Here is a 16061-nt window from a genome sequence, read left to right on the forward strand (position 1 = left end):
ACGCTGGGATCTGCTTCGCTCCGCTCCCAGCTCCGTGCGAGATAAACCTCACCCAGAGACCATCCAGGCTGTCCTGGGCTGGAGCCCTGCTTCCCTCTGCTATTTTGTGGGTTCTGCCGTTCTAGAATTGGTTTAGAGCCATTTTTTATAGGTTTTTGGAGGGACTTGGTGGGGAGCTCATGCTAGTCCCTGCTTTCCAGCTGCCATCTTGGCTCCATCCCCCCACCTCAGTCCCATACTCTTAAGGAACTAGTGGTATACTAGATGGATGTAATATTTTCTCAAATAACTAAATAAAAATAATTTAAGAAAAGTACACCAACAAACTAGGGGAACCAAGAAAGACTTCCTGTACAAGTTGGCGCCTGTTGTGATCTTCGAATGAAACTAAGTTTTCTGAAAGATGAGGAAGGAGTTTATTTCAGTCCTGAGAATATTCTGTGCGAAGGCCCAGAAGTGTGAGATAGCATTTTGAATTTGGGAAATATTAAATAATCAATTTCGACTGAAGGATAGACTGTCTAAAGAAAAGTAAAGTAAGATATATGTCTGGGGATCTAGGCTGGGACCACTCTGAAGGGCAGGAGATTGATTAGGGAGTAGGGAGACTTAAGGCAGGGAGATTAATTACGAAGGAGTGTGTTTGTGTGTATATGTGTATGTGTGTATGTTTGTATGTATTTTCAGGTGGGAAATGATGAGGTCCTGAAATAGGCCAATAGCTGTATGAATAGTGAGAGGGGCACAAAGATAGGAGGTGGATGCTGTATTTAGGAACATTGAATAGGGCAGTTTGGCTGGAATTTAGAATGCGTAAAGAGAAGTAATGTGTAATAAGTATGTAAAGATAGATGAGCTAGGTTGTAAATATTATGCTAAGGAGTTTGTATTTTATCTTAATGGAAATAGGCAGCCACTGAACCTTCTTTAGCAGGCGTATGACATGGTCACAGCCTTTGCTTAAAGTTACACTGTTATGATCTTTTTATTTTTTACGTATTGCTTTTCTTGCTATATCACACCTTCCCCCTCAAAATTGGTTATCTGACATTAAGATGAAAAAAAAAAACAGTTCAGCAAAACTAACCAATACATTAACCAAATTTTACATTATTTGTGTTTTGTAATGGATTGACCCGACTTGGGCTGGTAGGTTCAGTGTCGGAACCAGTGAAATAGTTATGATAGAACAAAATGGAATAGTTGTAGGCAACTTGACAGTTAACATGTTGTTTACTTATCCGTAGCATAGAAAGTCTATTCGGAAGGGTACTGTAGCACTTAGCTTAGGTAGATTGATTCTCTCCTTTCCTCAGGGCCCAGCTACACTTGAATGGTCCTTTATTTATATGGCCAAACTTTCACAGCTAGGTTCGGGAGGTTTTGAACCTAAAGGTTTTTGACCAGTTCCCTGATCTAGTCAAGTACTGAGGACAGCTTTGTTGCCTTTTAGGGAAAAAATGTAGCCTAACCCACGTAGAGGTTGGGAAAAGGAAAACCCTGGTAATGTATGTGGGACCTTTCTGTCTTTGACTTCCTTCAGGGTATATGCCTAACATTGAAATCTTAGGTTCAAAAAGAGTAAGGACCTTTTTTTTTTTTTACTTTTTTGTTGTTTGTTGAGTTGTTTCAGTCATGTCCGACTCTTTGTGACCCCATTTGGGGTTTTCTTGGCAAAGGTACTGGAGTGGTTTGCCATTGCCTTCTCCATGTTATTTTACAGATGTGGAAAGTGAAGCAAACAGGGTTAAGTGACTTACCAGGGTCACACAGCTACTAAGTAAATGTTGGAGGCCAGATTTGAACTAGGGAAGATGAGCCTACCTGATTTCAGGCTTGGTGTATCCACAGCACCAACCTAGTTTCCCTTCACTTTTTTAGCATAATGTAAAATTTCTTTCCAGAATAGTTACAGCTCCATCAACAGTATATATTGGTATATGTGTCTTTAGAATTATTATATTGGCAGCTGTGTAGAGGATAGAACTAGACTGGATGCAGGAAGACCAATTAAGAGACTCTTGGAGTTCTTCAGGTGAAAGTCCAATCTATTATGGTGGTGCTATGAGTGGAAAGAAAGAGATAGATGTGAGAGATATTGTGGAGGTGGGATTGACAAGATTTGACATTGTGGTAGAGTGGAAAGGAATGATGGGTTTGAAATCAGAGTACCAGCCTTCAAGCCTGGTTCTTCAACTTATTACCTGTTTGACCTTGGGGAAGTCACTTCCCCTTTCTAGGCATCAGTCCCTTCATCTGTAAAATTAAATAGTTAGAATCAGTGGGGCTTTTAGATCCCTTCTAGGTCTAAAGCTATGATCTAGTGACTGGATGTGGTCAGTGACGAAAAATAGAGTAGAGAGGATAACTGTTGAGATTGTAAACCGGGAAGGAGGAAAGAAAGGAACCGTGGGAGGTAGGTGCTGTTATTGTCCCCATTTTATAGTTGAGGAAACTGAGGCAGTCAGACATGAAGGGCCTTTCCCAGTATCACAGAGCCAGTATGTATCTGAGGCCAAATTTGAACTCAGTCCTTCCTGACTCCAGGCCTAGCACTCTATCAACTGTACCACGTAACAGACTGGAAAAATAGCAGAGTGTATGGTGGGGAGATGATGAGTTTGGAATGTCTATAGGATGTCCAGCAGACATGTGGCTAGGAAGGACTGGAACTCCAGAAATCTATCTATAGAATTGGGAGTCGTTTACAAAGATATTATAAAATTGAAACCATGAGAACTGACAAGGTCACTGACAAGGGTTTAAGTTTCTAGTACTAGGTTAATTTTCATATCAAAGGCTCTTCTCTATTCTGGATTTCTCACCAGGAAGAAGCAAATTTTCCAACCTTTTTGAAAAACCATCTATTATCATGGTGGTGTATGGTAAGTTTTTCCGGATAGGTAATTTTGAGGTACAGCATAATTTTTCTTGCTTTTCAGTGTATTGCATTCCAACCATTGTCTTTGGCTTTTGGTTTTTGTTGAGTAGGCTTATAAAATATGAATGAATGATTCTTGATACTATAACTTGCTTTCTTCTTGCTACTTCTTAAGAGTCTTTTTGACACAAAACTGTAGAAATTGGTGACTATATTTAGTTAAACTGAGGGTTCTCTTCCTTCAGCCTCCTGTGGATTATATTGTGGGAGAAATCTCTCCTCTTTGAGTTCTAGTGGTAGGTTACTGCTGCCGAAATAAGTCTACCACAATGCAGAAATTACAGGTTTTATTATGCTTAAGCACAAGTTCAGGATTTAAAAAAAATAACCCCAAGCAAAGATTTGGATTTTGACAAGGCTTCTTATAGGCAAAATTATATCAAAGTGACGGAAAAATTCTTTTACATATTGCAATGTCATACATTCTTTTAGGTTATCAAAATTAAAAAAGATTCATAATCCTATGCTTCCTTCAATTTGATTAAAGTTGAACAAACTCAGTTAAACAGAATCATAATCTCATACATCCCCTAATTAAATAGACTGTAAGTAAAGGTAAAGGTCTGGTTACAGATTAAATTACATTTAGAGGGTGGGCGGATTGAGAGGGGAGATTTATGCCTTTATGTCCCTTCCTCAAATAAGGTAAATCAAGTTACTTGGTAAAGTCTTGACTCTTTTTTTTTTCTTCTCATATGAGGAATGTTTGAGGCCTTAAGTAAAGTTCTGCATCCCATGGAACAGATTTCAGCCAGTTCAGTAACCTCCTAACTAGTAGAAATGAATTAATGAATTAATGAAAATTAATAAAAGAAAATCAAAGATGAAAAATTATTATCACGATTTTATTGGTTTGCAATTTGCTTTCTATTTCTAGTATTTATGAATGGTTTCCTATAAAATTTTCTGGAATATGGTATTGGGCTCCGTTTCTTCACTTTTTGAGGGGAAGCCAATAATTCCCAGATTATTCACCAAGTCCTGTGGTCTACCTCTGTTGCTTTGCTTTCCAGTTATCTAAAAGTTTTCAGTTTTAGCATTTTTTTTGAGTTTGCTCTGTTGTTTGTTCTTTCATCCCTGCCTTTTTTGTTTTTGTTCTGCCTATTTTATTTTGTTATTCAGAGTCCTGCTTCTTTGAGATTTTTCAACATTCCTTCTGTAAGTTCTGATGTTCTTCATTTTTAATTCTTCCTTTAGCATTCTTACTTCTTTATTTTTATGGATGTCATAAGAGAAACTTTCAGTGTTTATTACCACCATTTCCTTCAGGCAGCAAGTCACACAGCTAGCTAGAACTTGCAAAATTTATCTCAAATAATTAAGTGGTTGGTGATAAGGGAATTTCTGGCTCTGCTTTATTACCTTAATTTATTTAAGATGAGCATGTCAAAGAAGTAGCTCCAGGATTTTAGATTATACTGCAAATTCTGGCTTCATCTCTGGTGTTTTTATTTTACTTGACGTTGTTCTTCCCTTTTTTTCTGTCTATTCTTTGATATGTAAATCTTTACCTTCCCTTCCGGTCCTCTAAAATGCCCTTGTATCTGTTCTGCCTGTGCAACTAAGACCTATGTAAAGTTGTTAAAACTAATGCTGGGGCTCACTGTTTTTTATATACCATGGGTCCATGCTTTGAGCATATAGTAAACTGATTTCTACATGTTAATAATTTTGATTGGCAGTAGTACCTATCAGTGAATCCTTGGACAATTTTTGTATTATGGTTTTATTTTCCTTTATGCGCAGTGTAAATATTCTAGCCTCTCTGGAGATTCCTGTGGTAGGAGACATTTTATTAAATGCTTACTATGTGCTGAGCTCTGAGGAGCCCACATTTCTTTTTTTTTTTCCTTTTTTCACCAAGAGCATGTAATATGAAGGTATTATCAAATATTTATCCTGAGGCCCTTGTCATATAGGACCATTTAGTAAGAACATGCACAAGTGATGCCATCTTTAAATAAGTTTCTCTTGTCTTGGTACTTAAGTTTCTGTCTTTTGCTGGGGCCGGGGAAATTAGCTTTCTACAGAACTTTTCAAGGAACAGAATCATAACAATGTGCCATCATCTTATCTCCTGCAGGTGTATTTTTCCAACATGGTGCTTGTTTGGATTAAAAAAAGGACTTAAATTATGTAGTTATTAGATTTTTGCTTTTGGAGATGGCATGGATTGCCTAGGAGTAGTGAGTCACACTTCAGTTTTGGCTACTGTAACAATAGGCACATTCTGAGAATGTAGAGCTTTGCAATTAACTGGGCCTTTCATAATTACAGAACACTTGAACAGAAGTATAGCTGGAGAAACATTGGCCTGGAACATATGAGACATGTATTCCAGCCCTGAATCTGCCACTAACACATGAGGTTGCCTTGGCCAACTTCTGGGCTTGCTTCCTATATCTGTCAAATGAAAGGGTCGAAGACAGAATATATTAGCTTATGTCACAAGGACATGACATAAGGGGTCTGGCATATGGACATTTCATGGCTCTAGGGATTTGCAGTCCCTTCTAGCTCTGATTCTCAGCACAGGTACTTTAGTGATTCTAAGGTCCCCTCTAACCTGAACGTTCTGGTTCCTTTCAACTCTTTCATGGATTCTCCTCTAAGGTAGACAGGGAAAATTGACATTTTTGCTGTATTTTGATGCCTGCAATTGCTTGTTGCCACAAAAGTGAGAAGGTGGTAAATACATAATATAATACATATGTTTCTGAAAATTTTTACTTAAGGAGCCTCCACTTCCCACCCACTCATGAAACAGTCCCAGTCACAGTCCCTACTTCTTTCCTCCAGGAGCCTATATTCTAATGTGGAAGACCACATACAGAAGGGAGCAGATGAAAGGAGGGTGGGGCAGGAAATTAAGGAACCCAGTTGGGAACTTGGAATGAAGCCACAAATTGAGGGTCCAGGAGGAACTTACCATTTGGAGAAGAGGGTTGGGCTTTGCAGAGAGAGATTCTAAATTTAAACAAGCAGAAGAATTAGGAGACTGTTCTTGGGTGAGGAGATACCAGTGTTGAGGGAAGTTCCAGAATGAGCCAGCGGGAACAAGGATGTGGTTTTGAAGTCTAGAAAATCATGAACAGAACTGGGATGAGAGTGAGGGTATCACCATTCCACCCCTTAGAGGTACTTTTGTTGTAACCTTATTTTTTCCTTCACTGTATTGGGGCCCCTTGTGCGTATTCATTTCTTTGAGATTTCTGTTAATTCTCTTACGAGGCTTTTCCTGTTAGGGATTTGCTATGGGAAGAATATTTTCCCCATTGAATTCATGTGATAGACTGCTGTGGAATAAATCTTATCACAGTGTAATAATTTAGAGGTAAGAACCTAGGTTTTATTAGGCTGAAGTGCAGGTTCAGGAGGTAGAAAAATAACACTGAATAAAGATTGGAGTTTCTGACAAAGCTTTAAGAGAAAAACACCAGAGAGATCATTTCTTTTTTTAACACATAACAATCTTTAAAAGATTCCATAGGCCAAGTCAAACAGATTTATCATCTCATGTTTCCTTCAATTAAGGTTGAATAGACTAAGTTACAACAAATTAGTAAACAGACCAAGTTACAGATTTAAACATTGAGTTTTAAAATCCTACTTAGAAAACTACAAAACTACATTTTAAAGTCATAATAGGCAAATTAAGAGTAGGAGAGTAATATGTCGCAAAGCTAACTAAAGGTTCAGAGCCAGGAGAATCTTTTCTTTGTTAGCTAAATCCCCCTGGGAGGGTTTAAAATTTTTATAGATGCTTTATTTGCTTTTTCCTCTCTTTTGGCTTCTTATCAGAAGTGTCAAAAGTCTTCCCTCAATAACACCATTCCATTAGTCAGGTTTTAGCCAGATGAAGTTAATATTAAAAGGAGACAGCCAGGTATTCAAGAGAAATGACATAATAAAATTGAATGAAAGGAAATATGAAATCCTCATAAGGTTCTTTCCCCTTCATTTTTTTGGTCACTCTTTTATTTGATGCATTTGTTATTGTTTGGAAATGGTACAGGAGAACCAGACTTAGTTGTGACCAGTTTCACAACCATTTTGTCCAGATGTCTCTGCAACATCTACATCTTTCCCCTTCTCTCCATTCACACTGTTAACACCCTAGTTCAGAACCTCAGCATTCTCACTCAGAATGCCTCTTAATTTGACGCCCTCCTTATAGGTTTTTCTAATGTCTCCTTTAAAAAATTGCCAAGTTAATCTCCTTAAGGCATGTCATTCACCTCTTCATAAACTTACACTTTACAATTACCTATAAGAGAAAATATCCCTATGCCTTTTTGGCCTTATTTCATGTTACTCCTTTGAAGCAATCCAACTTTTTGCCAAACTAGACTGTTTCTGGAACTTTATGTGCATCTCCCACTTTTATGTTCTTATATGCCATCCCTCATGGCATTTTCACTGACTTTCAGAATGATTTTCTTCCTTTAGGCATCAAACTAGGTACACCTCCTTACTTGAAGCCTACTCTAATTTTTTTAGCTGCGAATGTTCTTTGCTTCCTTAGATTTTTCTAGAGCAATTTGGAGCTCTTCTCACTGCCCTCTTGTAACAACAGTGTGACTTGCAGCTGCCGTGGAGTTGTAAGGCCAATAACACCAGCACAGAGGAGGGCTGCTAGCACAGGTTCTTTCATCTACTTTTCTAAAGGAAAGCAACTTTAAAGGGTTGCCAATCTCACTTTAATTAAACATACATATATCATTCACTTAGTTTAGGGGAAAAGTCAGCACCCTGAACTTCAGAGCAAATGCAAACAGAAACTACAAACAGAAAATAACACAGATCAACAGACAGGCTTCTGTCTGACCATAGCAATACATACATAGTTACCAGAGAGAAAAGCACCAACATCTGAGTTTTCAGAGCTGGAGGGGGAGGGGGCTACCCAGAGTCTCATCTTGCCAAATCACTTGAATATTCTTCCAATGAGTGAGCCCCAAAGCAAAATGCTAACCTCAGAGTATATATGTATACTTCTTCAAGGTCAGCCCACAGAGGGTGTCACAACCATGGCTTTCTCGTTACTTAAGCAGGTCATCAAAGACTCTCGATTCAAACAAAGGCAAGTCTCAATCAAAGGCACTTGATTACCTTAGTGCTGAGAAGACTCCAAAAGAAAAAAAAGCAAAAAGTCCCATTTTGCTTGCCATCACATCTCTAAATAAAATATGAGCTCATTTGGGATGTTGACTTCATTTTTTTAAACCTTTGCATCCCCAGTTTCTAGAACAGTGTCTTATACTTAGAATCAAATTAGTTACTATGTATAAAGTGCTTTGCAAACCTTAAAGTTCTACCCAGGTTGTCCCAAAAGTCTTGAGCTGCATTAGCTAATTGCTAGCTATTTCTTTTGTCATTATTATTGTTATTACTACCTAGGATGTACTTAAGAAAGGTTTGACTATTAAATAAATGAATGGTGAAATTAATCCCTTAAATTTTTCTTATGTATCATTCCATCTTCCAAAAGCTTCATTTACAGATCATTTGATGACTTGGAATTGTCTTGAATTTTTTTCCCTGGCTCTTCAAACTTTAGGATCATAGGATCATAGATTACAAGCAGGGGTTCTTAATCTTTTTTGTGATTATGGACCTCCTTGGCAAACTAGTGAAGCCTATGGAACCCTTCTCAGAACAATTTTTTAATATATAAAATAAGATATATAAGGTTACAAAGGAAATCAATTATATTGGAATTCAGTAATCAGAATATTTTAAAAAAACAAATTCCTGGATCCCAGCTTTAAGAAGCTCTGTAGAGCATGAAGCAACCTTAGACCTCATTTTATAATTGAATAAACAGGGACCCAGAGCTTAAGTGACTCGCCAGAGTGACTTGCCAGACGTTATCTATAATGCCCTGGCTGAAGCTTACAAGATTTAGTTTCCTCTGTTCCTTATGAAGAATTATTTGTTCTTGTTTTATTGTCTGTAGGCCCTTGAGATCATACTCTCTTCTCCTTTTTGGTTGTAGCCATCATAGACATAATTTTATCCTAACCATGTGGAAAAATAGTAAGTGGCAGTTAGGATTTGAACCTAGGACCTCTAACTTTCTAAATCCAGGACTCTACATCGCACTGCCTGCTTAGACTATTATTAGTTAGTTTTTTCATAGAGGCTTTGCTTATGTTTAAATCTTTATTCGGTTTTTATGAATTTTTAATATCTGCCCTCCCTTTATTTCTTACAGGTAAATTTGGTATTGATTTCAGTATATGGATCTAATATGTATGTTGTTTATTATGTATAGTGTCATTAGGGGCAGAACCTGTAACTCCTCATCAAGTACTACAGTCCACAAGAAGGGCTTTGACATTCTCTGTACCCGTCACCTTTTCTTTCTGATGAATCAGTCAGTTACTGATCTTTAAAACTTTGTCCTTTTAATGTCCTATAAACTTTAAAAACTGACTTTCATTTTCTTCTTTTTCTGTGTGTCCTACTTTTCCTCTTCCTTGTTTTATTTTTCTTGTATTCTAGTCTTACTACCCTTGATTCCTAGACCCTGAGGATATAGAGGATGGACAAGTCTACACAGAATTTGGATATTTTCCCTAACAGAATTATAGTTTAAGTTGGAAGATACTGTTCTAGGCTGTACTTATAGCCTAAATTTTGAAACCTGATTTACATAATTACAGATTCTTCTCTTTTTTAATGCCTTTGGTCTTTGATATTATATACTTTGCTTTCTAGAATGGTGCATATGAAGCAGCTAGACTTTGGGAGAACATGAAAAAGTTGGAAGAATGCAGAGAAGAGGCATATCATATGACTCATGATGGTATGAGAAGTCTTTGCATTAAGTCTTATATATGGAATATGACTTGTTTACTCTGGAAATTTGAACCATAACCGCTTGTCTCTTTTAGGCTATTTGAAACTTTGGCAACTTAGCAAGCCTTCTTTTGGTGCTTATGATGCCATCTTTGTGGATGAGGCCCAGGACTGTACTCCAGGTGATAAATACAGGAAACAAATTTAAAATAAGTAGAAATTATGTGTTCACTCTGTCCCTCCTCTCTATGTGTACATATAGACACATATGTGTGTGTGTGTTTGTATATACATATATGTGTGTATGTATAATCGCTATATGTGTATATGAATACACGTGTGTGAAATTACAGTTAACAGTCATTATTTTCTCTCAGACTCTGACAATAAATGTACAGTCCTGAACATTTCTTTTAAACTTTTTAGGCCTTGGTTTCTTCATCTGTGAAACAGGCATAATAATAACAGTTTGTAAACCCTAAAGAGCTTCCCACCCCCATTGTTATGAAGTGGCATGGCATGTAGTGGCATGCTGAACTTAGGAGAGTTGACACCTGGCTTTGAATCCTGGCTCTTACCCTCTAATCATGTGTAAGTTTCACTGACTCTGAGGCTCAATTTACTTTTCCATAAAATGGTACTTGCTTCATAGGATTGTTCTGAGGGAAATTTTTTATTGACCTAAAAGAGCCATATGAATATGAATTATTATCCATGCCTAAAAAGGAAGCAACCATATAAGTCATCCCCAAACTAAAGATAAATATGCTTACCTTCTTACTTCTGTTTTGCTTCAGTTAGCATTATTAAAATATATCTGCCTTCCCCAAGAACCAGTCAACTGATGGCAAAGGGTCACTAATCTTAGGATGAAAATTTCGTTATAGATAATATCCATGTGGATAATGTGAATGTACAACGTACATGCACATGTGAATGTAGTTCTCTGAAGGACCTTGTTGCATTGGCTTGTTTTCTAAGGATACCTGTGCTTGGTAAATGTTTTTATCATTGCAGATTGTCAGCACACATAGAGAACAGTTTATAGTTGTAAAAGATATGTTACTGATAAACTACATGAATGCTAATAGTATTTTTGATTGTGATTCATTTACTGTCCTTAAGAGAAGGGAAGAACAAGGAAGACATTATCTAGAGTGCCCTAGCTGGAACTTATAAGATTTAGTTTCCTGTTTTCCTTATGAAGAATTATTTGTTCTTGTTTTATTGGCTGTAGTCCCTTGAGATCATACTCTCTTCTCCTTTTTGGTTGTAGCCATCATAGACTTAATTCTATCCCAGTCATGTGGAAAAATCTTTGTAGGGGACCCACACCAACAGATCTACACCTTTCGTTATGCTATTAATGCCCTTTATGCAGTGCCACACACACATCTCTTCTATCTCACACAGGTAAGAACTTTCTCTGCTCTCAAAGCATCATTTTATGTTTGTTTTTTTAATTGTGCTTTTCTCCCTTAAGTTATGGGCCTGAAAAGTGTGCCCAAATCTTAGATTCTAGCCCACTCTTTTTGTGTTTTCTTCCTTAAGGGCTAGCAAACATCCTCTTAAGTACCTTCTCTGTCTCACTTTGGCCTTCTAGGAAGATAGATACAACCTATGTGACTAATTGTAGCTTTCTCCTCTGTATTTCTGACACCAGCTTTCCCGCACCTGGAAGTACAGTAGTATTTAGAAAGGACCTGGGGCTCTGGCAGTACCTGCAGCCACATCATAACCACTGTTAGAACTTTCTTTTTGATGCAGTGTATATGGCCCTACTGAGTCTCGTACAAGGCATAGCTACGGCTTTGGCTTGGCTAGCATTACGGTCACTTTAGGCATCTCACGCGGGTTCTTGTATAACCAGTTACAAGCTTCGTGGAGGTATAGCATATACATAGTAGTTGGACTTAGGGGAATGGTGACCATAAAGGGAAGAAATCATGAGGGCAAGGTAAAATTGAAAAACAGCGATAGCCTAGGTTGGCTAGAACGTAGCATAGTTGCATGGCAGTTGGTAGTGATGGAATTGAATTGTCCTGAAGTTGGGGGCAAGGGGAGTCTTCATATGCCTTCAAATTTATATGGCCCTGTATCAGAGCCAGATAGCAAACTGATACAGACATGAATTCTTGAAAATGGCAGAGAACAACAGAGGTGTGCCAGGGCAAGTAATTTAGTATCTGGGTTGTGGTTTACTTATCTAAGGTGTAGGGGTTATGCTCAATAGCCTCTAAAATCTATGGTTTTGCGAAGATCCAACTCTAGTTTTATGAGCCTATGATGTCAACGTGAAGGAATGTAGGTGAGAAACACAATGAAGGATAAAGTTGAAAGAACTTGGATCATAAGGAAGGGAGATGGGAGATGTCAAAGAGTCATAACTTCATGGTTTATGCCACTCATTTTGCACTCCCCAGCTTTGCCATGCCTCCCCATCTCTATCCCCACCCAATGAATCCCTTCTGTAATATTCTATAACATCTCCAACTTTCTTAAGGTTCCACAAATAGCCAGGATTTGAACTCAGGGCTTCTGATTTCATATCCAACATTATTTCCACTGTACTGCCTACATCTACAGCCTACATCCAGATTCTACTTGAATTCTTTCAATGACTGGGAACTCACTACCTCATGAAACATTTTTAAATGGATCTGAGGCTTCAGTCCTGGATGATTTGGAGAATGGTGTTTGGAAGATTTGAAAACACAATTAATAGTTTCTTGGGAGGTATCATAATAACCAGACTCTAGTTAGAGCCCATCATCAGATTCATATTTGAAGACTTCCCAACATGCTAGAGGATTCTGCTGGCATTTGGCACCTAGGTGATACAGTGGATAGAATGTTGAATCTGGAGTTCGAATCCTACCTCAGACATTTAATAGGTCTTGAATCTGGGCAAGTCTCTTAATTTCTTCTTGCCTGAGTTTCCTCATTTGTAAAATGGGGATAATAGCAACTACCTCCCAGGATTGTTGTAAAGGATCAAATTTGTAAAGCAGTTGATAAACTTGAAAGCAGTATGCAAATGCTGGCTATTGGTATAGCCTTTGAAAATCTAGAGTCAGTTTAATGTCTGGTTTAGGTGTGGTAGGTAGAACTTTAGTGGTAAATGGGCCTAGTGGTGGATTGCCTATCTTTTGGAGGAAGATCAGTCTTTCTAAGGTTGCAAAAGGTCCTCTCTAGGTTGATTATATAGAATAGTGAATTTGTCAGCCATCACAACCTTCCACTAAGTGATAAAAGGGTTACTATGACCACTAAAGAAATTATAGATCCTTGAGGTACTAAATAATAAATTTGAATACAGGCAGTTTTAGTTTTAAAAAAATGTCCAAATATCCATTCCACATAGGGTGAATCAGAAATTGTGTTTAGCAAAGCAAGTGAGTTCAGTTAAGTAACATACTAGTAATTATTATCTTCCTTTAAATGCTGAGAATTCTAGTGCATGTCTTAATTAAGATTAATTTACTGTTGATGTCACTGACTATTGTATATTGGGATGCAGCTATTAAATCCTTTGCCCTCTTGACTCTTCTCAACAGAGTTTTAGGTTTGGTGCTGAAATTGCTTATGTGGGAGCCACTATCTTGGATGTTTGCAAGAAAGTCAGGAAGAAGACTTTGATTGGAGGAAACCAAAAGAGTAAGATTCTAATTCCTCTGGTTTATGGGTTCTAAAAATTAATTATTTTTCATTACCGTAGAATGTATGTTTCTCTCTCAAGGTATCATTAGAGGTGGTTCAGAAGGACAAGTTGCCTTGCTGTGCAGAACCAACGCGAGCGTGTTTGATGAAGCAGTACGGGTGACAGAAGGGAAAGCTCCCTCAAGAATATATTTGATTGGGGTAAGAGTGAATTTATTTTGGTTGCTTCATGCACTGAAACTTTTCAGAGAAATGTGCTTTCTTCTGTGAGAGGAAAATACCTGGTGCAAGAGCTCTAAATTGATTAGCTAAATTATGGAAGGAAGTATTTATTTGACTCTTGGAAATTTCTGTTGTTGACTTCTTCCAATTCTCAACTAGGTGGTAATATGATGGAATTTTCTACTACTAGGGGAACAGATTATTGAATATTGAATCTCAGTAACTGAAGGGCCCCTCTATAGCCACTCTTTTAAAAACGTAGGCCCTCATCTCATGAGTGCTCTTCTTTTTTGAGTTTCCAACTGTTTGTTGTCATTATTCATTGCTATGGAATTGTCAAGATGACTAACCCAAAAGCACTACTGTAATCTACTGGAGAGTTTTGAATTGAGGGTTTGGAAGTTAGTTCTGCTTTTGACTCTGTATGCCATGGGACAAATTATTTTATGTCTATTAAGCATATACCAGTATCTTCTTTTCTCAAAGCAAATTTGAGAAGATTAGGTTTCCGAAGGGAAGTTGCTATGCTATATAAATCCAGAACACTAATATTTTCCAAGTCTTTTATGTTCATCATAATAAAAATAATACTTTTTAAACATTACACATACTGAACACTGTGCAAAATCCAGTTGATTTCTTCCGTTCCTGACTGCCCATAACACAACTGACCATACCATATGTTATGGAACTTGATTACATAATTTGTTGTATTGTCTCTGGTATTTTCTGATTATTTTATATATATGTGTTTTGTTTCCCTGAGAAAACTGAGTTCCTTCAGGATGTGGACCATGTAATAAATTTCTTTTGTATCTTTTATGTGATAACATGACAAGTGCTGTATACCTCATGATTTAGGTCAGGGGAAATTCAGAAAGAAGAATCACCTGAAACCGAACTTACAACAGACTTTTATACCCTCCAGAAAGCCACTTGTTTTTGTCTCCAGATAGCCTTGCAAGTGGTGCTGGATAACTTATTACATTCTGTGGTTAGTTGTAGAGTAGGCTGAACCTAGATTCTGAGAACGGTATGTGGCTGTTTAGCTGAAAGTGGTTTGTGTCTAGAGAGACAGAGGACACAGGACACAATGCCCTTCTTTCTGGTTTTCTTCAGCATCTAGCATTATGGAGCACATAGTAGGTACTCAGCAAGAGTTAAATTTAATTAAATGGAACCAGGCCCTGCCTATTTGGGATATATCTTTTAAAATGAAGTATGACACAAGATTTCTCTAGCAGTACCCTCCCAAAGATATAATGACAAATGCATGTACTTAAATAATTATTTACCTTACCATTCACATTTACATTGTGCCAGCATATTTTCCTAGAAAGGTTCCTTTAACTAATTAGGAAACAAAGGTACAGAACAGAGACCTTGGCTTTGCCAAGGACTTTGAGGAGATGATAGTTGAAGCAAAAACCCAAATTGGCTATCCCAAGTTCTCAATCTATGGCATAACCCACTAACCCTTTCAGCCTTGACCTGCTTGTTGTTTTATGCTTTCATTACAGTTGGAGTTTGTTTCCAAAAAATCACTTTGTTTCAGAATTCCAGTATATTTGCTTTACTTTGTTTTACTCTTAAAAAATCCAAACCTTTAAACCTCCCCCAAAAACTTTTTCAGGGAACTAAATCATTCGGATTGGACAGATTCATTGATATTTGGATCCTTCTTCAGTCAGATGAGGAGCAGAAGAAACGTGAGTATCCCAATGGTCCAAGTTAAACAGAATAAGTATTGAGGGCAAGAGCTCTGAATGTTATTCTGTCGTGTAGTGTCTATTTGACTGATTTGCTCTCTTCAGGAGAAAGGTTGTTCCTTTCTGATGATACCTAGTAAATAAAGCAGGATGCCTGTGGACTGTTTTCAGAGAATTTGATAGTTTGCTTCAGGTTCTTCACCATGATCTCTACTTTTCCTGTAGCAGAAAGAGTCCTGGATTTGAGTCCTAATTCTGTCAGTTGGTTTCTGTGTGACATTGAGCAGAGCTTTTTTAGTTTACTCATCTGTAATGAAACAGTGGAGTTAGAACAGACCTCTCAGGTGCCTTCCAAGTTTCATATCTTTTGAATGAGGTATGAGAGGCAGCCATGGTGCAGTAGAAAGAGTGCTAGGTCTGGAGTCAGAGGACCTAGATTCATTTCCTGCCTGTCTCATTTACTGCTTCTGTGACCTTGAGCAGATCCCCTCCTTTCTGCAAGTCCTGTTTCTTTACTTTCTTAAAACTCTCAGAACCACCAGAAGAGTGTGATTTAGAATGATTGTTTTTCTCCCTTGATACCCTTTGAAGACATTAAGGTTTTTGCTTCTTCCTTTTAAAATGTTAGCACTGCATCATCAGACAACCCCTTCACAGTTGCTCAAATGAACATATCTCATTGGGTTTCACAAATACTTGTGTTTGCATTTCAGAATTCCTGCTCA

The 16061-nt window shown here is 37.7% G+C and overlaps 1 protein-coding gene across 2 annotated transcripts in view; it reads left to right on the forward strand.

The window, feature by feature from the left end:
• FBH1 (F-box DNA helicase 1) overlaps positions 1-16061 on the forward strand; it is a 106089-nt gene that overhangs the window by 67851 nt on the left and 22177 nt on the right. The window contains exons 11-16 of one of the 2 annotated variants that reach the window (XM_036759304.1): positions 9665-9752; positions 9841-9927; positions 11022-11158; positions 13303-13402; positions 13485-13606; positions 15261-15336. In XM_036759304.1, coding sequence (XP_036615199.1) covers positions 9665-9752; positions 9841-9927; positions 11022-11158; positions 13303-13402; positions 13485-13606; positions 15261-15336 — 610 coding nt within the window. The remainder of the gene's footprint in view (positions 1-9664; positions 9753-9840; positions 9928-11021; positions 11159-13302; positions 13403-13484; positions 13607-15260; positions 15337-16061) is intronic. The other variant, XM_036759305.1, reaches the window with a different exon arrangement.

The sequence above is a fragment of the Trichosurus vulpecula genome, chromosome 5 (genome assembly GCF_011100635.1).
Source record: "Trichosurus vulpecula isolate mTriVul1 chromosome 5, mTriVul1.pri, whole genome shotgun sequence".
Classification (NCBI taxonomy): Eukaryota; Metazoa; Chordata; class Mammalia; order Diprotodontia; family Phalangeridae; genus Trichosurus; species Trichosurus vulpecula.